The following is a 26908-nucleotide window of genomic DNA, read 5'->3' on the forward strand; positions in this document are numbered from 1 at the left end:
ACCAAATAAATCCAAAGCATTGTTTATATCTTAACTTTTGCTGGGTAGCTTTTAGTCCACACACAGACGTCCTTTCAGATAACTGCATGTTAGTTTTGAATTATTTTGTAGAATTGGTGAAGGAAGAGCATGTTGGAGCTTAGGAAATGCATACACAGCTCTAGGAAATCATGATCAAGCCATGCATTTTGCTGAAAAGCACTTGGAAATTTCAAGAGAGGTATGAAACTAAAAAATTGCTCTGTGGGCTATTGTGACTCACAAATCAGCAGGGAGGAAAGCCCTGTTATTTCTCTAGATCGCTCTTATATTGCTGAGTAATAAATTTAATTATACGTTGTTCTCTTGGCATAAGAACTGCACAAAGCATTCTGAGATACAGATCAGAGATATGGTTGCACTGGCCTTGATGTAGGAGGACAGGAGGGTAAGGCCGGGCATGGGGGCATGGAAGGATTACTAAAATATGCCTCCACCATATCTCCTCTCTCCACGGAAAAGTAGCATGGTATGGGAGGAAAAACATGGTTTCTAGAATCAAGTTCTGCCACTTGCTGCCTATTTGAGCTTAGAAACCTTTTCTGAGCCTCATTTTTCTTATTCCCATTTACGGATAATAGTAATAATAATAATATCTACCTTATAAATCATTATAAGGATTAGAGACAATGTATGTAAAAGTACCTAGTATAATGTCTAGTTCTGGTTTAATAAATAAATGTTAACTGTTACTACAGAATGAAAATAAAATATTCTAAGACAATTTTATTCACGTGATCCAAGTTAACACATCACAGAATAATCTGCATTATCATTTAATATGATCATAGCAATTAAGAGCAATCGAATATTTAGAGAACTAAAGAACTGATAGACTACAATTAGCTGTCCTATTGCCATATTTTAGAAACTTCCCTTTTCTTTTTTCTTTAAAAAAAACTATTAGTGAAAAAACCCATTTCATTCATAGTCTCATAATTCTATTATAACCATTTTCATTTCTCTATTTTATTCCAGTTTTAGGTTCACAACATTGTCAACTAATCTTCACCATTCTTTGTCTTTAAATACTACTCTAAAATATAAATGCTTGTGGTTGTAGGTTGGGGATAGAAGTGGTGAGCTAACAGCACGACTGAATCTCTCAGATCTTCAGATGGTTCTTGGTCTGAGTTACAGCACAAATAATTCAATAATGTCTGAAAATATTGAAATTGATAACAGTTTGCATGGTAAGTAATAGGTCTTCAAAACCTAATTTCTTTATCTTCACGATTTACATTTAAATTACCGATCACGTTTACCATATCCAGAGAGAATATATAACACAGGAAACTCAACTTTTTTTACGTTTTTGCTTTACCACAGTCCTATTAATTTATCAATATAGAATACGGTGTTTTATAGCTTTTCTCATGAACTTAGGAATGGTAAGGGTATAATTATTTTCTTTTGTAAAAATATATTTAAATTCTGTGTTTGAAGGCTCACCTTAAAATTTATAAATGTGAAGATGCTAAAATTAAAACATTTTATTGTTTTGTTTATCCTTTTTATTTCAAATGTTTTCCCATATTTGATTTTTGCTTAGCTCTTTTTTCCCCATTTCATTTCTGAGGTGAAATCTCTTAGGATTGTTTTCTTTTTTTAATTCAGAAAACTTAGGAAATTTTCTTTAGGTGCTGATTCAGTTTGATACTGCTACAGGGAAAAATGTGCTATAATGTCTCTGTTTCTAAATGGAAAAAATAACCCTACTTTTGATTAAAGAAATAAAAAGGGACATGATTAGAATTTTCAATTTTTGAATATCATCTGCATGACTCTGTGAGATCCGTTTTAACGATCTGGCCTACGCTTAAGTTCTCAGTCTAAAAAAAATACTGACACAGACATATGTTTTGAAAGTCAGTGAAAAATCTGGCTTTTACCTTTCCAATTTCCTTTTCTCAACCCATATAAAGAAAAGGAAGAAGGAAAATAAGTTAGTGGCTAGTTATCTGATTAAGACTTTGAAAGAACATTTAGTGAAAAATTCTGAAGTACGAGTGGTGTAATAAATTGTGACTGTGTGCTTTGCAGTTGAACAATGAGCTAAAAAGTTTTCCTGTGTTTAATTTTCAAATAGGTTATAAATAACTCTCATATTTTAACAAGCTATCACTTGTCCTTGTGGACACCTCTAGCTATCAACCTATTCCTTTGTTCCCCTTTATAATAAAACTTGAAGATAATATCAATGTTCATTGTCTTTACTTCCTCACCTCCCATTCTCTCCTCAACCCACTCCACTCGGGCTTTGGTCCCATCAGGACATTGAAACTTCTTCAAGGTTACCAGAGAGGACCTCCATTTTACCAAACACATTAATCAGTTTTCAGATGTCGGCTTGCTTGATTTCTTAGCAATATTCCTTACAGCTGATCATTCCCTCCTCAGAATACTTTCTTCATTTGGCCTCCAGAATTACCCTCCTTTTCTGATTTGCCTCCCCCTCACTGGCCACTTTCAGTCTTCATTACTCTCTCCTCTCCTCATCTTTCCATCCTTGAAATTTGTACTGCCCAGAGTTCAGTTCTTGGACCTCTTCTCCCCTTCCCGTTGCCCCTTCCCTCTCTTCCTCCCTATTTTTCATCCATCTAGCCCTTTTCTGATTTTATCCTTTTTCCTCTTATCCTACCCTCAGTGCTTCTAATAGAACTTTCTGTGAAAATGGAAATGTTCTATGGCTGTGCTGTTCAATATAATAGCCTCTAGTCATATGTGGCTGTTGAGCATTTGAAATGTGGCTAATGCAAAAGAGGAAATGAAATTTTAATATTATTTAACTTTAATTAATTAACAGTTTAAAAGCCACATGGTGGCTAGTGGCCACTGTATCGGACAGAACAACTCTAGATGATACCATTCCATTGGTTGGCTTTTATATCATCTATATACTGAGGATTTTCAGATTGACATTTCCGGTCATAATTTCTCTCTTGAGTTTGAGATTCATCTATTTAACATTTACATTTGAACATCTAATTGGCATCTAAAAGTCAACATGTCCAAACAGGACCTCTTATTTTTTTTCCCTAAACATGTTCTTCCTCCAGTCGGCCCCATCTCAGGATATGGTACCACCATTCACCCAAGTGTTCAGGCCAAAAACCTAGGGGTCGTCCTTGTTCCCTTTCTTCCACTCACTCCTACATCCAACCTATCAGAAACCCTACCTTCAAAGTATATCCCTAATCTCACTTAGAACATATGCTGCAACAATCTTAGTAGAAGCTGCCAGCATCTCCCAGTAGAGTACTAGCCTACCATCTGTTTCCCTTGCTTCCATTCTTGACCCCTCACACTGACTTTTCCAAACAGCAGCCAGAGTGCTCTTTTAAAATGTAAATCATGGGGTGGCCTGGTGGCATAGTGGTTAAGTTCACATGGGGCACTTCAGTGCCCCAGGGTTTGTGGGTTCAGATCCCAGGTGTAGACCTACACACTGCTCATCAAGCCATGCTGTGGCAGCATCCCACATACAAAACAGAGGAAGATTGGCACAGATGTTAGCTCAGGGCAAATCTTCCTCACCAAAAAAAAAAAAAAAAAAAGTAACTCATGTCATGTCATTCCTCTGTTCAAAACCTTCCAGTGACTTTCCATCACACCTAGCACCAAATCCTCAGTCCTTACTGTGCTTAAAAGGCCTTTTGTAATCTGGACCCAGCTTGCTTCTTCAGCATCATTTCCTACCACTCTCCCCTTGCTCATTTTGGCTCCATGAAAACAGGTATTTTTTGGTCCCTTTTGTTCATTGCTGTATCCTCAGTGCTAGGAAAAGTCTGCTGGCTAAAGGAACTGCAAGGGAAATTTGTGTATTTCTGGTCTTGGCTCAGCGTAGAGTAAAAGGAATCTTCCCTAAGAATCTGAATTCATAAGCCTGCCTACATGCTGGTTTGGAATTTGATTTATTCTATGTACTCAGTGTAAAACCCCAATCCATTAAAGTGCTTTTGGGTTAGAAATGCTCCTAGGGACTTAGCAGAAGTGAGATCACATATGTTTTGGAGGAAAGCATCCTTGATCCAGATCTATAAAGGCTCACAACAACAACAAAATATCAAACACATAGAGAAACAAGCCAGCATGAGTAAGAGAACAAACAGCAAAATTAGATCGCCAAGATCTTCAGATACTGGAATGATCAGATACAGAATATAAAATGACTATGGTTAAATGTTTACAGAAATAACAGGATTGAAATAAAGGAAGAACAAAAGTGATCAGGCAGATTTGAGAAAAAGTAATAACAGCTAACATTTATTGAGTGCCTACTATGTGCCAGGCACTGATTTAAGTGCTTTACCTGTTTTAACTCATTTAAGCATAACAACTCTAGGAGGTAAGTTTCTATTATCCTTAATTCACACATGGGGAAATGGAAGCAGGGGAGGTTAAATAAATTTCCCAGGGTTACCTATGTAAGTATAGAAATGGGAGTTAAACCTAGTTGATCTGGCTTCAGGATCTGTATCTTATTTATGTCTTAATGTGATTTTAACCTGCCTCTCAATAATTGATAGGTAAAAATCAATCAGGAGTCAGATATCAGTAATAATATAGAGGATTTGACAAGCACAATTAATAGGCTTGATCTAGTGCAGTATTTTTCAAACTGAGTTGTAAAATCAATGTCGGGTTGCAACTAGCATTAATACATCCACACCCACTCACACACATATAACCAAGGTATCATACATGATAAGAGCAAGGACTGTTGTGTGAAGATTTTGTTATACATTTGTGTATGTGTGTTCCAGGTTGCAGTGCAAAATGTATTTCTTAATATGGGTCATAGTTAAAAAGTGAAAACCACTGATTTAATGGATATATAGAATACTGCACCTAGAAATTGATCAGTTTACATTCTTTTAAATCATTCATGAAACATTTCCAAAAATTTGACCACATGCTAAGTCAATAAAGCAAATCTCAACAAATTTGAAAGAATATGTGTCACATAGATTTCATGCCCTGAGCATAGTACAGTTAAGTTAGAAATTAACAAGAAGATAATGTATAAAACATATTCACTTAAAAACTTAAAAACACACTCTAAGTAACTTATGGGTTGAAGAAGAAATCTTAAATTCAAAAATAACTTAGGACTGAATTATAATTTGTGGGATATGACTTACATTGGTTCTGACAGCAAATTTTACATTGTGTGATATTTAAAAAGGAAAAAGGCTGAAAATTGAGCTAAATATTTCAAGTTTTAAAAAGTAAAAGACAAAACAAAAAATAAACTTAAAGAAATAATAACTGAAATTAAATGACAATTCAATAGAAAGAATTTTAAAAACCCCAGATTTGGTTCTTTAGAAAGACTAACAAGTCTACAGCAAGATTATTCAAGAAAAGAGAGAGAGAGGGCTATGCTATAGATGCAACAGAGATTAAAAAGGTAAGGGATTATCCTGAATAGTTTTATGACAAAATATTTGAAAGCCTAGGTGAAATGGACAGTTTCTAGAAAAACAACTTAAAACTGAATCTAGAAAAATCTAATGGTAGAATGTAATGTAAATGGCGTCCTTATGCCTAAAACCATAAAGAAATTTGATTAGTAATTTAAAATCTTCCCACTAAGAAAATACCTGGCCAACATGGTTTTACAAGTGAGATCTACTAGACGTTCAAGAAAATTGATTCCAGCCTTCCACAAAATTTTATAGATAACTGGAAAAGTGGGAACGCTTCATCAGTCTTTTTGAGAGCAGTATAATCTTTTATATCCAAACTAGACAAGAACAATACAAGAAAGGTAAATTACATGCAAGTCTTTACTCATGAACATAGATGCAAAAATTCTAAAAATATTAGCAAACCAAATCTAGCAATTTATTTAAATAAGCAGGAATTCAAGTGGATTGAACATTAGAAAATCAATTAATGTAATTCACCAAGGAGGAAATAGTCCAAATACCCAAATATATCAGTAACCCTATTAAATGTACATGTTCCATTTAATGAACAGGAGTATCAGATTGGAAAAAGAATAAAATCCAACTAAATACAAAAGAAGTATCTAAAATGTTAGGATGTATTAAGCCTGAAAGTAAAAGGATAGAAAAAGCTATTCCATGGAAAAATTAATCAAAAGGAAGCTGGTATAGCAGTATTAATAGCAAATAAAATGTACTTTAATCCAGATTGTTTTGGCTTTGAGTTCTCAGACCTTTTTAGCAAAAGATCTTTTTAGAAATGATGGTGGTCACTTCACAATGGTTAATAAATCATTAGGAAGATAAAAGCCTTAAATTTGTATGTGCCTACTAAGCCTAATAACAAAGCTTCAATGTACATAAAGTAAAACTGACCAAACTAAAAGGAGAAATGGGAAAATCCAGAATCATAATGGGAAATTTTAACATATTTCTCTCAGTACTTGCTCGTATCAGAAAACCAGATATTTTGAAGTATGGAAAACTAAATATTATAAAGGATGTCAATTCTCCCCAAATTGATATAAATTCAATGCACTGCCAAGCAAATCGCAACAGTTCTTTTGTGGAACTTGATGAGGTCATTCATGAATGTACATGAAAGAAAAATGGTCTGAGAACTCAAAGCCAAAACAATCTGGATGAAAAACAAGAAATGACATGGGCTTTCTATACAGATAGAAAGGTTACAAAGCTACAGTAATTAAGATGGTGTGCTACTGGAATAGACCAGTGGAATGGAATATAGAGCCTATATTTTAATTCCTTGCATATATGAAAACTAATATCTCACAAAATAAATTCTTGGTGGATTAAGGATTTAAATATGACAGATTTAAAGCAATAATAGTGGTGATGCTGGCTAATGCTTAATTGACCCTTGTAGAGATAATGATGCATTTATCATCATACAATATGAAATAGGTATTGTTCTTTACAGATGAGAGAACTGAATCACAGAGAGGTAATTGCCCGAGGTCATATCACAATTGAGTGAGTGGTCTAATTTTAGAGTAGTCCATGCTTAGTCAGTGTGCTGTCCTACCTCTGAAAATAAAGGAGAATATCTTCATGGTATCAGAGAGGGGAAGGATTTCTTAAGACACAAAAACAAAACCATTAAGGACAAGATTGACATTGAAACTAAGAGCTTCATATCACTGAAAGAAACCATAAAGAGAGAAAACAGACTGAGAAGACATTTGCCAGACTTATGATTAAAAAAGGACTTGTATCCTCAATGTATTAGAACTCCTATGAATTAAAAACAAGACAAATAACCTAACTAAAAAATACACAAAACAATGAACAGAAGAAATACAAATAGCTCATAAATATATGAAAAGATACTGAACTCATTTAATCAGGGAAAACCACAGTGAGGTAATATTGAAAACCTGTGAGGTAGACGAAAATTAAAAGGTCTGATAATATCAGCATTGAAACGATGTGGGTATTGGAAACTCTTCTGCAGTGTCGATGGGAATAGAAATTGATATATTCTAAAGAGCAGTCTGGCAACGTTCTGGTAAAATCGAAGATGTACCAACCATATGATCCAGCACCTCCACTCCCGGTTATATACCTCTGATACCCAAAGTTGAAGAAGCGCTCGCTTATGTACACTAAGAGACATTTGCAGGAATTACTGTAGTAGTATTGCTTATAATAACAAAAAATTGGGAGCAACCTAAATATCTGTCTCCAATAGAATGGATAAATAATTTCTTAGTCCTAAATTGGTCATGAAAATTAAGCTACACATGTCAACTTGGATGAATCTCACAAATGTAGGGTTGCTCAAAGTAAGCAAGTTGGAGGATATATACAGAATGAGACCGTTTTATATAATCTTATATATAAGCTGTATTGCTTAGAGACATCTACATGTGTAATGAAAATATAAACTACAGGGAGGAAGAGGCAAGTTATGGGGGCAGTTAGTGTGTTGGTAATGGTTTATTTCTTAAGCTGGGTATTAGGTATCTTGTATTACTTATATTATGCCTTTTAAAATATTGCTTAATCTTTGAAAGATTGAATGGATATGAAAATTCTCTATATTTACTGATAACTTTATTGAAAAAATTTTTTGAGAACCTTTTTATTTAACTTGTTTCCCAACTGGCAGTAAGTCTGTCATCTAATGAGATCTTAAAATGGAAATGGATAACTCAGAAAAGAGTAACAATATAGTACTGGGAATGTTATTTTGATTATCTCAAAATAGAAGGCCTAAATCCTTTTCCTTATGTTTTTACTTACTTAAACCACTGTACAGTTTGTTTGGGTTTTTTTTTTTTAAGAGACTGTGTGGATAGTATAAAACTAGTTATTATAAAATGCCTTTTCTAAATTAAGGGGTAATGTTAGTAATCAAAGTTAGTTTCCAACCAAAATGTAACTTCCTTACATCAAACCATTTTAGAGGGAGTGTATCGTCTATTTTTATGTAGTTGGTATTGAAAATTATTATAGTTAAAAGAACACGTGTTTGTACGTTTCTCCTCCCATATGCGTTTATGTAACAGACTTTAAAATTGAATAATGTAGTGATGCTGAATTTGTAGTCTTAAGTGCTCCCTGGTTTATTTGAATCAATTTTTTTTACTAAGGTGCACGCCCTAAGTTTGGACGCCGACACAGTATGGAAAATATGGAACTTATGAAGTTAACACCAGAAAAGGTTGGCAGTTTTTGTGTTTTAAATTTCTTGAACTGTTATAATAGAAAATTTTGGTAACTTTTAACTTAAATGAAATAGTTTAAATAAGACTTGTCCTATATGAATGTCACTTGAAATTTTTCCTTTAAAAAGAATCAGAAAAAAGCACAGTGCGAAAGGTGTACAGTATACTGCTATCTGTTTATGCATGTATATCCTTTGTAGATGCATAAAATATTTCTGGAAGAATGTGTGAGAAACTTGCTAACCATGACTGCCTCTGGGAAAAGGACTGGGTGTACAAGTTGGGAGAAATACTTACTTTATATACCAGTTTGAACTGTTTGAATATTTTACAGTGTACATGTATTACTTTTTTTTTAATTAAAAGAAGACCAGGAAAATCAAAAAAGAGTCAGGAGGTTTTTTTTTTTCCAACTAAACAACAGCAATGTTATTGGCAAGATTAGTGATATTTATGATCAAGCTAGGTTTTCTAGCTGCGTTTTTGAAAAGCACTTTTTTAACTAATAACTTCTTATTCAAGATGCATCTTCTCTAGGCTTTTTGTTGTTTTCTTTTAAGTAACAGAGTAGGGACTTTAGAATTGGAAAAAGGTTATTGAAAGCTTTTATAGGCTTTATATAGGCTGCTTTCTTCCACTTTCATTTAACTTAATTTTACATTGTTTAAGTACACTCTTGTTGGTGTATTTTTTAAAATACTTTCTATAAAATATGTTCATTATAACAACTTCAGAAAATTCCAACAAGGAAATTAAAATTACCAGTAACCCCACCTCCCAATGGTAACTACAATTAATATTTTGGTATTTATTCATCTTGCATTTCCATATGAATATTAATCATATTATAGATACCATTTTATAACATGTAGTAATATATCAAGAACATCTTTCCATGTTTATCCTGCCACCCTATTGTTATAATAATAGCCATATAACTTTGGAATATTGACATTTTTTGTGTGAATACTCTTCACAAGACTAACATCTAATTGATTTGAACTTATATCCACTATTTTTTTATTCCAAACAATGACGTGTTGCTTAAAAACTCTGGTTAACTTATGAAGGATGTGGTGATTTTCCCAAAATATCCAACTCTTACCTTCTGAGTGATTCTCAGATCTGTTAAATCTACAAATTATTTTTTAAGAAAACACTAGAACACAAAAACTTTTAAGTCAGTTGATGTCTCCTTTCCTCCTTCTTGTAGGAACCTACTACCAAATAGCAAAATTAATGTTCTACCTTGTGCCTGCCTCCCGAGTGGTACTAGCGGGGAATCCCGTAAGAACTGACCACGTTCAACCCTGTCATCTTCCAAGGGCCGAATGATGAGGAAGTTTTAGCTTTAATTTAAAATATGTTTGAGTGGAATTAGTTCTTTGTGTTGGTTTCTTTTCCTCATAATAAAGTTGTCAAAGAATTCATCATTCATTCCTCGTAACAAAGTAAGAAGTATATATAAAGAAAAAGGGAGACTTCTCGCTTAAGATGCTTCTTGGGAAAGAGTACAGTTGGAGGAAACTTTTGAGACCTTGGATGTCTGAAAATGCCATTTCCTACTCTCACATTTGATTGGTAATTTTGCTGACTATAGAATTATTGGTTGGAAATAATTTTCCTTCATAATTTTGAAGACACTGTTCCACTCGGTATTCTTCAGTGTTTTTGCTGAGAAGTCCAGATAACTGTAGAGGAAACATTTAAAATTTTTCACATTTTCACATGGGATTTAAATGCGGTTTTATGTTCTAACATCAAGGGCCATTTACTTTTTCTAGAATCAGTAGACCCTGAAGAATTCCACTCTAGTAAATAATTTCCCCTTATATAACGTATATGAGAAAAGGAATAGAGAAAGAAAAATCAAGCTCATTGTGAAGGAGAGAGCTGGCTCAGTGCACTTATCAGGTCCTTGCCTCACCAGGCACATTAGCCTCAGTGCAGGAGTTAATTCTGATTTGTGCCTCATGGGGGAATTTCTGGTTGATGGAAATGTTCTGTCTTGATTGGGGAAGAGGTTATATAACTTTCAACTACACACTTAAAATCGGTGCATTTGACCGTATGTGCCTCATCAAATGATCAGTTACTACATAACATGGACCTTTAGAGTTAATTGCAAACACTTAAGACTGAATGTTAAAGTTGCAGATGTCACATAGCTCTTGTACGTTCTGTATATTTTTCCTTTGCACTCAATAAATATTTCTTATTTTGAGTCTCTTATTTACAGGTGTTGTGTATATTTAAACCAGATCTAGACCTGTGTAAATTGCTGATTAGATGTTTTACCTGTTGAGAATTTAGTACTGTTAGTTAGTGAAAACAATACAGTGTCATCGACAAAAAATTACTACCGCTATATCAGTTGTAGATGTTAATTATGGTTAAAAATTCTACATACATCCAAAATTTCCAGTTGTAGTAGATTTTTAAGTAACTCACATCCAGAATAAAACTTTGGCTCCTTTTCTGACCATTCAAATTTTATTTTTATGGGATTTTGGCAAACTTTCTTATTTTATGTTCTTAGAACCCACCATTTTAATGTTTTGATAATGAGAAATCCACAATATACATTCAGTACAAGCTGTTGAAAATAAGTGATATACTGGCAAAAGGGAATTTAAGAGATCTAAAGCACTCGCCCCCCCCTCGCACCCCCACCCCCCATACCAAATGACTGCAGGTGTCCAGTTAAGATTATGGGAAACCAGAGAGAGCTTTGGTGTTCTTTTTTTTCATATCCTGCTTTCTATTTATGTTTATAATTTTGTAGGTACAGAACTGGAACAGTGAAATTCTAGCTAAACAAAAACCTCTTATTGCCAAACCTTCTGCAAAGCTGCTCTTTGTCAACAGATGGAAGGGGAAAAAATACAAAACTAATTCCTCCGCTAAAGTTCTCCAAGATGCCAGTAATTCTGTTGATCACCGAATTCCAAGTTCTCAGAGGGTATGTTTAAAATAAGTTTTTGAGTATCATGTTTTGAGTACTTACATTTTAGTTTTCTTGTATTCATACTGAATTTTCGGTAATTTATATTAGACATTTAATATAAAATATCTTTGGTATCTAAAGAGGTCTTCCATATTTCCCTATCTTTTCTATCTTCCTCAAAGCTAGAAACTGTAATTACTCCATTCATAAATAAGTTGCTACACTGCTTTGGATAGTAATTATTTCTTGGTGTTTCAAGTTACTTTTTTGCCAAAAATACTACCTTTTATTTCACTGCAGTGTCTTCCATTAAGACTGTCCTCCATTCAGCTTAGCAGTCAGAACAAACTAAATTCAGATGTTCAAGGATTTTTTTTTTAAAGACTTTAGTTTTCCTTTTTCTCCCCAAAGCCCCCCGGTACATAGTTGTGTATTTTTAGTTGTGGGTCCTTCCATTTGTGGCATGTGGGATGCTGCCCCAGCATGGCTTGACGAGCGGTGCCATGTCCGCGCCCAGGATCAGAACCGGCGAAACCCTGGGCTGCCGAAGCAGAGCACGCAAACTTAACCACTCGGCCACGGGGCCAGCTCAAGGATCTTTAAATACTAATGTAAAATGAAGAGTTTCTGCTAGGATCAACTTCTATTTATATTATTGAACATAATAGAGTTAAAAACTATTTTGATGAAAAATGAATGCAAGAATCAGGTTATTAAATAAAACTTAAAATACTTAGAAATAAAAAAATACCAAGGGTTTACTGATAAGTATCAGGAGTATCTCTAATCTAGCTACCCTACACTCTGATAAAAGGATCAAAATAAATTGCAAAAAAGATACTTCAAATTATCAAGTCCATTTTTCAAGCAATGAGAGCCTTTGAAAAAATTGTCTTTTATTTTTTTTAACAGAGATTTCTGTTGGCCCTCTTGTCATCATTCCATCTATATCTGCACCCTTGTAATGTCCTTTGCCTTGACTTTTATCAGTAGTTTTTTTTACACACATTTCTTACGCAAGTATGACTAACAAAAGGAAACATTATGGGCTATATAAAAATGGCTCAGGAGTATTTTTGTAGATCCAGAGCAGAACTGGAAGGCACACCTTTGTTCAAGGTTTGAGGTTTTAACTAAGCCCACTTAGCCCAACTGAAAATGTCCATATTTCTGGAGCCTTACTGTGTTTTGCCATTCAGAATTTTTAATTATAGGCTTTTTTTGCCCCTAGGAAAAAGTCTTTTTGTTAGATTTTTGTTAGATGCATTTGACTGTAGCTTACGTACATACTTATCATTCCCAAACCTCAAACTTAACATGTTAAAAACTGTACTCTCTCAACCCCTCCTGTTTCCTTATCTCAGTTAAAGGGATGCCATGTACTCTGTCCCCAAGCCAGGAGCCTGGGTGTCACTCTAGACTCCCTCTCCTTCACTGACCACATCCACTCAATCCCTGTGTCCCCCAGATCTGCACCCCACCCCACCTTTTAAATTTCTGCTACTGTGTCTTAGTTCTGTGTCCTGCTTCATCTCTTAACCAGATTTCTGGAATAGGCACCTGAACTGATCTCTCTCCCTGCATTATTAACCCCTGCAGCTCACTGGAGGGGCCAGTTCTGCTTCTGTACAAAACTGCTTACAATGGACTGTTTTATTAGTGCTCCTCTTATTTCACATAGGATGAAGTTTTAGCTTGTTAGTATGTCTTACAAAGCCCCTTGTTTTGTCTGCTCCTTCCCCTCCTCTTCCCCACCCCTCCCCTTCAGTTCAGTGTCCCCTGAATCCCACAAACCTTTGGGATTGCGTATTAATCAATATGAAACATCTCTATCCTGCAGTGCTTATTCATTCTTCAGGAGCCGACTCAACTATCACGTAGTTTCCCTTATTTCCCCTAAGAATTAGTTATGCCCTTCTCCCAAGGCCCATAACATTTTGTGTATATGTACCTCTATCATTATGAAAAATACAGTAATTACTTTTATTAAACATTGCATTCATCATCTTAGTTTTGAAGCCTTCCAAATAAAGTGTGGCAGGTTACCCTCTGCCCCAAATATTCACTTATTTGAAGTTTATATTTTTTTCAGGATCTTCCAACCTTTAAATATAATAAAATACCTTGGAAATCACTATGCTGGGAAAATACACATGCTTTCTTATTTAGTTTATCGGTTCTTAGATTAGTTTACTTAAATTCTGTCGTGGAATCTAAGAACTGCACTTTGAGCCTGGGGTACATGCCTGCATCACTAACACTTGCATAATTCATTCAGCATCTGAAGCAGTTCCCCTGAGTCTGAGGTACATTTCTTTAGCCTTAGAAATACAAGGATTAAAAACTAAAATAACTAGAAATGCTTTTTATTAGTTGTATTAAAATAAGTTTTTATTACCAATGTTGCCATCTTGTATTCTTTTGGTCAATTTTTATTTTTTAAAACATATCAACTTTTTAAAAAAATTATTTTTTTATTATTATTTTTTTAAAATTTTTCTTTCTCCCCAAAGCCCCCAAGTACATAGTTGTGTATTTTTGGTTGTGGGTCCTTCTGGTTGTGGCATGTGGGATGCCACCTCAGCATGGCTTGACGAGTGGTGCCATGTCCACGCCCAGGATCCAAACCAGTGAAACCCTCGGTCGCTGAAGTGGAGTGTGCAAACTTAACCACTTGGCCACGAGGCCAGCCCTCAGTTTTTATTTTTAATCTTCATCCTTTAGCTTTTGCACTGGAGTATATCATGATATTGTTCCACTGATGATCTAGAAATGCTGCTGGAATATTTAGATTTTCTCTTAATATTTCAGAAAATCAGTGCAGATACTATTGCAGATGAAGGGTTCTTTGATTTATTAAGCCGATTTCAAAGCAGTCGGATGGATGATCAGAGGTGCTGCTTACAAGAAAAGAACTGTGGACCAGCCTCAACTGCAGCTGCTTCCACTCCCCCTAGAATGATGCTAAAAAGTGAGTTATCTAGGCTTCTCCTCCAATTTAATAGTTCCCTTTGATAGTCTTGTGATTTATTTCTGAGAATTTAGTTCTCATCATAGGAGGTATGATAAGTCAGCCTGAATCCAGGTATATCTGAAATGCAGGTATTCGTACAGTTCAAAACAAGGTTTCATTTCAGTTCCCCTAAGTTTGTCTGTATTTCTAGTCCATTGCACTTTCTATTGATTGTATCACACTGCCTTCCTAGTTTCTTTGGGCTTGGGATAAAATCTAACTTTAAAAAATAAAAATAATGAGGAAAAAATTATAGTTATCTATGCTTTATATCTGTATGTAAAATGCAAAAGTTTCATACCTGGATTAAAAAAGAAAAGCCAAGACAGACTAAAGAGGAAGTTACAGTTAAGGCTGAAGCTAAGGCTTGCCTGAGCCTTAGATGTAAAATAGTTACTTAAATGTTTCTATTTCACCTAGCAGAAGATTTCCTCTAGCAGAGACCTAGATTTGCCAGCAGCGCTTAACTCTTAGTTAGCTAAATGGTTCCTGTCCCGGGCATGGAATAAAAACAGTGTCCCACTCATCCTGGACTGAGAAATTATGTAAGAAAATCAGTTTATTTACCTTCAGAAATCTAGCCCTGTATCTTGTAAAGTTACATTTTGGATGGACATTAGATAAAGGGAAATATAATCAAATCTGAATAACCTCCACGTGGGTCATATGAAGTCCTATGGGATTGATTCTCCCCTCCCCATCCACCTAGGCGGGCCCTGGCCTATCAGGGACTCTCTGTGAAGAGCTAGAGCAAGAGGGCAGGGCTCATGTTCGGACTGAACAAGGCAGAAAGGAACTCCATGTATCTAACAAGTGTGCTTAAGTATTTTTGTAATATTCTGGATTTTTTTCCCTATTCATAGCTCCACCTGTTTCCATGGTGTCCCCTAACACGGATGAGTTTTTAGATCTTCTTGCCAGCTCACAGAGCCGCCGTCTGGATGACCAGAGGGCCAGTTTCAGTAATTTGCCGGGGCTTCGTCTGACACAAAATAACAGTCAGTCAGTTCTTGGCCACCTGATGACTAATGACAACAAAGAACCTGATGAAGACTTCTTTGACATCCTTGTAAAATGTCAAGTATGTTTGTGTATTTTTTTCATTCTGTATATAGCTCAGATGCTGTTGAGAGCTTTGGCAGTTTATAATTCTAATTTGGAAGAGCTCATTTGTATTGGGGAGGCTAATAGTTCAGGGGTCCATCAGACACTATAGATCCCTTGTGATAGCTTCTTATTGTGTATTCCTTTCGGATGTTGCTGATGACTCCCTCTGAGCTGTGGTGGAGACTATACAGGATATGGGATGAAACCTAGAAGAGAGTCCCTTTCTTCTGAATTTTAGGGGATAGCATCAAGAGCAACCAGTGATTAATATGGGGAGAGTCTAGCTGGGGCTAGAGTCTAGACAGTTTACCATTTGGGAGAAATGTATATATTGAGATAGCTTTCATATTTTAGCTATTTTAATAGTTATTAACCAACGTGGTTAAGGAATATCTCAAATGGTTTGGACAGGACCATGAGAAAAACAATACTTGTTTTCACTAAAAAGAGACATTTCCTCTGCCTGACCCTAGTTCTGTCTGTCTCAGTTTTCTCATTCATTAAAAGGCGACATGATCTATATATATACAATGGAATACTACTCAGCCATAAAAAAGCACAAAGTTGTCCCATTCACAACAACATGGATAGACCTTGAGAGTATTATGTTGAGTGCAATAAGCCAGACAGAGAAAGACGAACTCTGTATGACTCCACTCATAGGTGGTAGTTAACATATAGACAAAGAGAACTGATCAGTGGTTACCAGGGGAAAGGGGAGGTGGGGGGAGGGCACTAGGGGTGAAGTGGTGTACCTACAACATGACTAATAATGATGTACAACTGTAATTTCACAAGGTTGTTAACTATCATAATCTTAATTAAAAAAAAAAGGTGACATGATGATGGTAGTACCTACCTCTCATTCATTCAACAAAAAATTATCAAATACCCATTATTTTTCAGGTGCTATTCTAGACATTGAGGATACACTTGCTTTTTAAAGGATCCTACATTTTAGTGGGAGAGACTGAATAAGTGTGTCTGTGTATGTGTGCAGATAGATAGTATAAATAATGAAAATTAAAGCAAGATAAAGGGGTAGTGGGTAACCAGGGGTGGTTGTGGTGGTTGGAGGAGTGTCTGTTTCAGATATGGTTGTTAAGGAGGAAGACTTTTCTGGATTGACATTTGAATAGAGACCTGAATGAGGTGAAGCAGTCAGCCATGTTAATATTTAGTGAAAGAGCATTGCATGCAGAGACAGCAAGTCCCCTCTTTGATATAAAAGCTTAGCAGGTTCAAGGAATGGCGGGATGGTCAGTGTGACTGGTGTGGAGTGAATAAAGGGTAGGGGAGCGTGGTATGAGATGAGGATGGAGAAGTAATCAGGGCCTAGATCACATAGGCTCTTGTAAGCCACGATGAGGTCTTGTGTTCCAAATGTGATAGAAGACATTGGAGGGTTCTGAAGGATCATCCTGGCTACTACTGAAAGAATGTAGAATGGCAAGTGTTAGTAGGAAACTAATGTGGTGATTCAGGCAAAAGATACTGGTGACTTTGACAGTGTGGTGGTGGTAGTGATGATAAGTAGTCAGAATAGGGGGATATATTTTGAAGTAATGGTTGAATGGCGAGACATGTTAATAAATTGGATGGAGAGTATAAGAAAGAATCAAGGATAACTCCTACCTTTTTGGCTTGAATAATGAACAAATGAATGGCACCCTTTAGTGAAATGGAAGAGACTAGAGGAGAAACAGGTTTGGGAAGAAAAAACAAGAGTTCTACTTTAGATATGTAAATTTGGGATATCTAATTATATGTTCAAGTGGAGATGTTGAGTAGGCAATTTGATATAAAAATCTGGAGCCCAAGAGAGAAGTAACTTTGGGAGTCATCAGCATATAGCTGGTATTAAAGCCCTGGGAAGAGATTACCTAAGTAATAGAAAGGAAACAGGAAATCTAAACCTAGGGCACTCCAAAATCTACTAACTGAAGAGAGGAAGATGAGCCAGCAAAGCAGCAATCAGCCAGAGTGCAGTAGAAGTCAAGTGAAGAAAGTCTTTTAAGGAATGTTCAACTGTGTCAAACGCTGCTAAGAAGCTGAGTAAGATGATTGCTGAGCTACTAGATTTGGCAACATGGAGATTATTAGTAACTGAAAGACACTGTTTTAGTGGCATGATGGGGACAAAGGGTTGTGAGTGGGTTGAGAACATGGGAAGTATAAAAGGAGAGATAGTAAACAGAAAACTTTGGAGGGGTTTTGCTTATAAGCAAAGCAAAGAAATGAATCATTAGTTGGAGGGGGGATAAAGGTGGGTTTTTTCTTGTTTCGGGAGTTAACATAACATGTCTGCTGATGGAAATGATCAAGTAGAGAGGGGAACCAGTGATGCATGAGAGTATGGGATAATTGAAGAATACAGTTTTTGTGTAGGTGAGAAGGAAAACAGTATATATATATACAGATTTGGAGGTGGGAGTAAGTAGGTGTTCCTCTGGTTGGTTTTATTTTCTCAGTAAAGTAAGAAGTAGGGCTATTAGTTGAAACTGGGGTTGGAGAATTCTAATTTTAAAGAGAGAGGAAATAGAACATGACTTTGAGGAACTGAAAGCCTATTGACCAGAAGAAAATAATAGAATTGCTGAGTTGTGATGAGGACTCACTTGAAGTTCATGGTCACTAAAGTAAGACCAGTCAGTACAGTTGTCTATTTTCTCCAATCATAACCAGCTGCTTAGGGAGACAGATTTGATCAAGGTTGGTATTTTGTCAGGAGAATAGGATAGAGGGGGAGAGAAGCATATGCCAGGGAGTGATTTTAATAATGACTTCACTGGTGAATTCTACCAAACATTTAAAGAAGAACTAACACCAATCCTTCCCAAACTCTTCCAAAAATTGAAGAGAAGAGAATACTTCCTATTCTTACATCATTCTACAAGGCCAATATTGCCCTGATTCTAAAGCCAGACAAAACCCTACAAGAAACTACAGACTAATAGCCTTTTTTGCACATGGATGCAAAAATCATCAGCAAAATACTAGCAAACAGAATCCAGCAGCATATTAAAAGGATGATACACCATGACTTTGTGGGATTTATTTCTGGAGTGCAAGGATGGTTCAACATATGGAAATCAATCAATCAGTGTAATACTCCACATTAATAGAATGAAAGAGAAAAAAACCACACAATCAACTCGATGCAGAAAAATCATTTGACAAAATTCAACACTTTTCATTATAAGAATACTCAACCAACTAAGAATAGTAGGAAACTACCACAACATAATAAAAGTCATTTATGAAATACCCACAGTTATCATCAGACTCAATGGTAAAAGACTGAAAGCTTTTCTCTAAGATTAGGAACAAGACAAAGATGCCCACTTTTGCCGTTTCTATTCGACGTATTACTGGAAGTTCTAGCCCAAGCAACTAGGCAAGAAAAAGAAAAGCCACCTAAACTGGAAAGAAAGAAGTAAAATTATCTCTGTTCAGAAATGACAGGGTCTTTTTTTTTTTTTTTTAAAGATTTTATTTTTCCTTTTTCTCTCCAAAGCCCCCAGGTACATAGTTGTCTGTTTTTAGTTGTGGGTCCTTCCAGTTGTGCCATGCGGGATGCAGCCCCAGCATGGCTTGATGAGCGGTGCCATGTCCGTGCCCAGGATCCAAACCGGCAAAACCCTGGGCCACCAAAGCAGAGCGTGTGAACCCAACCACTTGGCCATGGGGCTGGCCCCTGACAGGGTCTTATATGTAGAAAATCCTAAAGATTTTGCAAAAAAAAAGGTTAAGAAATAAATTCAGCAGAGTAACAGGATATAAAAATCAACATCCAAAAGTAAGTTCTGTTTCTATACACTAACAATGAACAGCCCCAAAAGGAAACTAAGAAAACAACTCCACTTAAAATAGCATCAAAAGATAAAATATTTAGGAGGTGAAGTATCCCAGGGAGGTGAAAGACTTGTACAATGAAAACTACAAAGTATTTCTGAAAGAAATTAAAAGCAACATAAATAAATGGAAAGACATCCCATGTTCATGGATTGGAAGACTTAAAATTGTTAAAATGTCAGTACTACCCAGAGTGATCTACAGATTCAATGGAATCCCTATCAAAATTTCAATGACTTTTTTTTACAGAAGGAGAAAATCTATCCTAAAATTCATATGGAATTTCAAGGGAACCCAAACAGCCAAAACAATCTTGAGCAAGAAGAACAAAGTTGGAGGACTGACACTTCTTGATTTAATAATTTACTACAAAGCTATGGTAATTAAAACTATGGTACTGGCATAATGATAGACATATAGACCAATGCAATAAAATAGGCCACAAATACATCCTTGTATATATGGTCAAATGACTTTGACAAGGGTGTAAGACCATTCAATGGGAAAAGTATTATTAACAAAGTCTTATTAACAAATGATACTGGGAAAACTGTATATCCACATACAAAAGAATGAAGTTGGACCCTTACTACGTAACACTGTATACAAAAATTAACTCAAAATGGATCAAAGACCTAAATCTAAGAGCTAAAACTATAAAAATTTCACAAGAAATTATAAGGGGAAAGCTCATGACTTTGGATTTGTCACTGATTTCCTGGTTATGACACCAAAGGCACAGGCAACAAGAGAGAAAATAGACAAATTGGACTTCATGAAAATTTAAAGCTTTTGTACATCAAAGGACACTATGAATACACTAAAAAGGCAACATACAGAAAATATGTGCAAATTATATAACTGATAAAGGATTAATCCAAAATATAGAGAACTGCGAAAACTCAACAAAAAACTTGATTCAAAATGGGCAAAGAACCTAAATAGACATTTCTCCAAAGAAGATATGCAAATGGCCAATAAGCACAGGAAAAGATGCTCAACATCACTAATCATTAGAGAAATGCAAATCAAAACCACAATGAGATACCACCACACACCCATTTTATAGCACTTATTAGGATCGCTGCTATAAAAAAAACAAAATAACAAGTATTGACAAGGAATATGGAGAAATTGCAATCCTTGTGCACTGCAGGTGGGAATGTAAAGTGGAGCAGCTGCAATGGAAAACAGTATGGCAGTTCCTCAAAAAACTAAAAATAGAATTGCCATATGATCCAGTGATCCCACTTCTGGGTACATACTCAAAACAGCTGAAAGCAGGGATGTGATCAGATATTTGTACACCCATATTCATAGTGGCGTTATTCACAATAGCCAAAAGGTAGAAGTAATCCAAGTGTCCAGCAGATGAATGGATAAACAAAATGTGGTACACATATACAGTGAAATATTTTTCAGCTTTAAAAACGAAGGAAATTCTAAAAAAAAAAAAACGAAGGAAATTCTCATGTGCTACAAGTGGGTGAACCTTGAAGACATTATGCTGAGAGTAAGCAATCACAACAGGACAAATACTGGGTGATTCCACTCATATGAGGTACTTAGAGTAGTCAGATTCATAGAGACAGAAAGTAGAATGGTAGTTGCCAGGGGTTGGAGGGAGGGGAGAATGGGAATTGTTGTTTAATAGGTTTAGAGTTTCAGTTTTGCAAGATGAAAAATGTTCTTGAGATGGACGGTGGTGATGGGTGCTCAACAATATGAACGTACTTAATGATACTGACTGTACACTTACAAATGGTTGAATGTGATCTGGAAAAATAGGAGGTGGTGGTTAACATGGGGTGTTTGAAATCCTGATTTTAAAGATGGTGCAATTAATGAAAATGAGTGTGGCCTGTTACCATGGGAACTCATGGATAAGCCAACAGTAAAGAATGAAAACACAGAAGAAAGGAGGTCTAGGAACTGAAGTGCACGAGTTTTGGATGAATTGGAGGACAATGAAATTACCAAGGATTATGACAGAAGAAATGATGAAGAGTGAGTGAGGCGCATGTGTAGGGGTTGGTGCCAACTAGGAGGCCAATAAACTGTGCCCTCACAGGGTTGTGGGGTTAAGTGTTAGGGCACCTAAGTGCACAGTGCCTAGCGATGTAGTGGGCACTCAAACGTCAGCTCTCACACTCCTCCTCTGATTCTGAGCTGTGTTACCAGATGCCATACTGTAGACTTTTAAGTGCTTATACTTTTTATTTGATCAATAACATTTCTAATGTACTTCTAAAATAAGAATCCTAAATTAGAACTTAAAGGCAAAATTCAGTCTGGGCTATTATTTCCTTAACAGATTTAAATGCCTAAGACAGAGATAGGCAAACTTTTCTGTAACGGGCCAGATAGAAAATATTTTAGGCTTTGTGGGCCCTGTGGTCTTCGTCACAACTGCTCAGCTCTGCCACTGCAGCAGGCCGGCAGCCATACACAGGTCACAAATGAGCGTCATGGTGAAATGAAAATGAAACTTTATTTAGAAAAACTGGCAGTAGATTAGTTTGCTGAGCTCTGGCCTAAGACAGTATTTTTGTACATAACATTTTATTTGTAAGGATTTGGCAAATTGTATTTGTTGATGCCTTTTATGGCAGGATTATAATCTTGAATTGTCATGCTTGGACAGTTCACCTTGGTCTTAATTAATCTTATCAAAGCCATGAAGCTATGGCTACACTTCTACAAGATACATGTTACATCCTGATTATGTAAGTCATTTTAAAGAAAAAATTTTACTAGGTTGCAGGTCTAAAGATTAAATTTCTGAGAAGAGGCAAAAAAGGGAATTTGTTTAAAGCCACATTTTCTTGTTGTGAATGGCAGGCATAACATAGCTTGGTGCTCTCCTTCCCTACAGTATTTGTGTGTTAATCTCTTTCTCATAAATTTTTAGGGGTCCAGATTAGATGATCAAAGATGTGCTCCACCACCTGCTGCCACAAAGGGACCGACGGTACCAGATGAGGACTTTTTTAGCCTTATTTTACGGTCTCAGGCGAAGAGAATGGATGAGCAGAGAGTTCTTTTACAAAGAGATCAAAACAGAGACACTGAATTTGGGCTGAAGGACTGTTTGCAAAGTAATACTTTGTTAGAATTTAAAAATTCAGGAAAAAAATAAGCAAACCACTAGTTACTATGAATATATCTTTTAAAAGCGACCTTATTTCCTTTCAGAACACTGCAGGGAAATTCAATGTTATTACTTTTTTCCTTAAGAGGAGAAATTATAGCACTGTAATACACTTAAAATGTTTTTAGAATGATGTAAATATTTAACCTTTAAGAGTATACTATTAATTACATTCCTCTGGACACTCACTCGTTTCCGGTGGATGTCTTATAAGGTGCTTCCTCAACTTTTGTGGTTACTTCTTGGGACTGTGTTCTTTGGCAACTTGCTAGATTACTTTACCTAGTGCTTGTAAATTAGGAAGTTAAATGAATTCTAGACTAGAATTTAATCCTTTTGCTGAGATAATTTTTTAAAATCTTAATTGAAATGGTGTTTTTTTATACTTAACCATGGATGTCGTGAGAAATTATGCTGTTTAGTAAAAATAATGTACTTGACCACTGTGTAAAAAAGTTATGTAAAGTAGTTGTAAGAAAATCTAGGGTTTTTTCCCTCTAAGAAAATCTATTTTCAATATATCATTTTTAGGCCAAACCCATTATAAAAGAAACTCTTAAGGAAATAAACTTCTTTTAGCATGTTTGGGCTCTTTGTTTAATATTGTATCTTCTGTTGCAAAATGCTGCTGTAAAACTTTTTAGGACCTAATGTCAAAAAAAGAGTCATCTGGTTATGTGAAGAGCCTAGGCCACGAAAACAGAAAACAGATGAAAACTCACAAAATCTAAGCCTGAACAATGTAGGTTAGGACCTCAGTTGTCATTAAGCCTTGCCCCCCTTGTCCCAGCAACTGGAGGTAGTTTGCGTAATAGAACATAACATAAAGTAAGTTTAGCAAAAGCAGAACAAGGACAGGACAGAGCAGGGCCTGGACTACAAGGCTGAATTGCATAATACAAATGCCACACCTGGAACAAGCTGGCACCTCATCCACTGCTGGTTGCTTCTGATTCTGCACGGATGGGATCTGGGCATCTGGACTGCTGTTCTGTTCTTTCTAAAAATCCTTCAGTGATTTTGATTGGCAAACAGTGAGAACCACTTCGCCTAATGGCCAATGTGTAAAAAAAGAAGGTACCCAACCTGGAATCACATTAAGTGCTTAATTAAAAAAGATTATTCTTGGTTCTAAGATCAGACAGAAATTTTGTCAAAAGTACTCAGTTAACAAACACTTGGATTATATTATGTTTTATATATTTATATAGGGTATAATGTCCTGCATGGCATCTTTTAAACACTGCACCTAAGTTTCATGGGACTTTTTCTTATAAGAATATCCAATGAGGGGCCAGGTTAAATTAGCATTCTCCGCTTCGGCAGCCCAGGGTTTCGCCGGATCAGATCCTGGGCACAGACATGGCACCGCTCATCAAGCCATGCTGAGGCAGCGTCCCACGTAGCCGAACTAGAAGGACCTAAACTAGAATATGTAACAACGTACTGGGGCTTTGGGGAGAAGGGGGAGAAAATTATCCCACGAGCAAAGACGGCATACCAAGCTACAGTAAGGTAAAAATAAATGTTTATTTTGTATATATGGTATTCCTTAGACCCTGTAAACATTGAACATTATTCCATTTAAAAATTGCTTTTAAAAGCTGTCTACCCCATTCTGATTTTCCTAAAAGCTTGTCACTGTAATCCTTGATTTTAATGATAAATATTGGCTGGACAATAAACAAGCCTATCTCTTCTAGTTATAAAGTGGCCTTGGTATGTTCAGTTTGCTTTAATAAGTCTTCCCTGAATTGCTGTGATCATTCAACAGCAGTAGCATGTTGCCTTGCTAGCTGTCAAAGTAGATTTCATCCCCAAATGGTTATCTGTAATAAAAGAATACAAAGATGAAATTTTACTTAATTTTTTTTAAAGATCCATTTGGGGACTGAGAAAAAGCAGGAAGGCAAAGAGCAGTAAGCCTACTCTCATAGTTTAACACCTGGTGCATGTATTCCTCTTCAGAATCGGATCACAGCTCAGAGGAGAACTCCCACCCTGGGAGCACAGTCACCGATCAGTGTGAACAGGTCTACCCCCACAGAGGACTACTTCATACATACCGATGTGCACAGATCTATTCCAAACCACAAACATCCTCTCATTAGTTCACTTGTTACATACCTACTGTTACAGATTTTTATATAAAATCCTTTTGTATTTTTGGAAAAAATTATTACCTTTCTGATGAAATACTAAAGATGTTTGCAATATTAAGCTAGAAACTAATATTAACATGTAAAATTGTTAAGGGCATCTAAGTGACACTTCTAGGAGTCAAAAAGGGGTATTTTGCATTCATGTAAAAAATATATCAAAAAGTAGATGCTTTGAATGTGTCTTTTTTCCTGAAACAAAAGCCTGCATGAAAATGTTAAGATTATTCCTCACTGGTATCATTTTTAGTAAGCAGCTGGACACAGCCTGTAGTGTGAAGGTTTAAAGGACACCTGAATGTGAAATCTTCCCAGCCAGGTACATGTGCAAGATTCATAAACTGCTTTTTAAAAAAGATTTACGGTGAGGAATAGTTTTTAAAATCAGAATATTTAAAAATGTTGATTATATCACCTGTCTAGTTAAGAAAAACACCCTAGTCTGTTTTCCTTATCAGAGTATTCTCTATGTATAGATCTCTAAAAGTCAGAACTTCGTGTGACTTGGACAGTATGGTTTGCTATAATATAAAAAGGACACAGTAACGTCTAACAGTCTCAACTGCTGGGATTCTGAGTAGCAAGGAAAATAGGTCTGTTAACTGCGAAAAACTGAGATTACTGAGCTATGTTATTAACAAGCTATGTTATCTAAATTCCCCTGGCAGTCTTCAGTTCTGTCTTATCTAAAGATAAAGTGAAAGGGGTGATAGGAAAGCAGACCCAGTAATAGCTGCCAAGAGTTGAGAGATGAAGGTACGATATGATAGTACAAAGCCACTTGGATCCGTGGGCAGCCTACACAGAGACAAACTGACACTGGTGATGTAGCCTCTGTGGCTGCCTTAAGATGCTGAAGTGCATGAAGAGAGGGCACTCTTGACTATAGTGGACTTTCCTCAAAAATTGTTTTTTGAGAGGCTGGCACTGTGGCCTAGTGGTTAAGTTCAGCATGCTCCACTTCAGTGGCCTGGGTTTGGTTCCTGGGCACAGACCTACACCACTCATCAGTGGCTATGCTGTGGTGGGGACCCACATACAAAATAGAGGAAGACTGGCACAGATATAAGCTCAGGGCAAATCTCCCTCAGCAAAAAAAGCCCACATTGTTTTCGAATACCTACCACTTTTGGAAACATTTTGAATCCAGTGCACAACTAATTATTCTGTTAATTAAAGTGGGTATTACAGGACTTCCACAAGTACACACTTTGGTTAGTTAGTTCCTATATATGCCTGTAAACAATAAAACTTCTTTTTCAATGTCCTCTAATTCAAACTGGCCTCCTTAATTATTCAGAATCAGTGATGTCTGCCATATGTTCACCTATGAGATCTTGTTCCCAAATTAACACTTCAAAACTTTATGGGATGTATCTTAATATCAAAGAGAAAGTGAAATTAAACAGATGGAAGATGAGATTCAACAGAAATACATGTGTTTGTTAATTCTGATTGTCAGTAAAAATACTAATAAGTTGGCACCTGTGTAGTAAATATCAGAATCTCTGTAGAGAAGAGTAAATAGTTGTGAAGAGTATACTTTACAAAACTCAAAGATGACCTCAGAGCTGTGGTCCAAGTCTGTGTTCCTCTAGCCGCATGGGCCGCCATCCCGATCCTTTCCGCATGCTCCCACCGCAGTGCTTGCTGGGCTGGAAGCGCTGCCTTCCTCTGGGCTGCCTCTGGCATCAGTCCTGAGCTGGGCCTTTTCCACTGCCGGTGAACCTTCCACACTCTCTGACACCTCTTGGCCAGAGACAGGCTTAGTCAACTGGCTGCTTTTAGTACTGCTTTCTTCTGGGATTCCACCAATGTCTTTGGGCTTTGTATCCAAAAGAGAATTACATTTTGTTTTAATTGTTTAATGTAATGTGAAGGTTCAGTAATCAAACATGTTTAACAAGTTCCTATGCAGATCTATTGTAGCAAATGCTGAACTCTTTCAAATCCTGGTTCTAGCTCTGCACTGTAATACAAATGTCATTGAGCC

General features: G+C 36.2%; 2 protein-coding genes across 7 annotated transcripts in view; one reads left to right on the forward strand and one right to left on the reverse strand.

Annotated features, from left to right (window-relative positions):
* GPSM2 (G protein signaling modulator 2) overlaps positions 1–23339 on the forward strand; it is a 47230-nt gene extending 23891 nt beyond the window's left edge. For both annotated transcript variants that reach the window (XM_046645424.1, XM_046645425.1), the window contains 7 exons: positions 112–220; positions 1103–1232; positions 8609–8679; positions 11469–11645; positions 14442–14601; positions 15507–15724; positions 22517–23339. In XM_046645424.1, coding sequence (XP_046501380.1) covers positions 112–220; positions 1103–1232; positions 8609–8679; positions 11469–11645; positions 14442–14601; positions 15507–15724; positions 22517–22744 — 1093 coding nt within the window. In that variant the 3' untranslated portion in view covers positions 22745–23339. The remainder of the gene's footprint in view (positions 1–111; positions 221–1102; positions 1233–8608; positions 8680–11468; positions 11646–14441; positions 14602–15506; positions 15725–22516) is intronic.
* Positions 19414–26908, reverse strand: part of CLCC1 (chloride channel CLIC like 1) — a 35131-nt gene continuing 27636 nt past the window's right edge. For 3 of the 5 annotated variants that reach the window (XM_046645428.1, XM_046645430.1, XM_046645427.1), the window contains 2 exons: positions 26480–26740; positions 24268–24585 (listed from right to left, as the gene is read on the reverse strand). In XM_046645428.1, coding sequence (XP_046501384.1) covers positions 26510–26740 — 231 coding nt within the window. In that variant the 3' untranslated portion in view covers positions 24268–24585; positions 26480–26509. Of the gene's footprint in view, positions 19475–23488; positions 23843–24267; positions 24586–26479; positions 26741–26908 lie in introns of those variants that run through there. The other 2 variants (XR_006886015.1, XM_046645429.1) reach the window with 2 other exon arrangements.

This window comes from Equus quagga, chromosome 18 (genome assembly GCF_021613505.1).
Source record: "Equus quagga isolate Etosha38 chromosome 18, UCLA_HA_Equagga_1.0, whole genome shotgun sequence".
Classification (NCBI taxonomy): domain Eukaryota; kingdom Metazoa; phylum Chordata; class Mammalia; order Perissodactyla; family Equidae; genus Equus; species Equus quagga.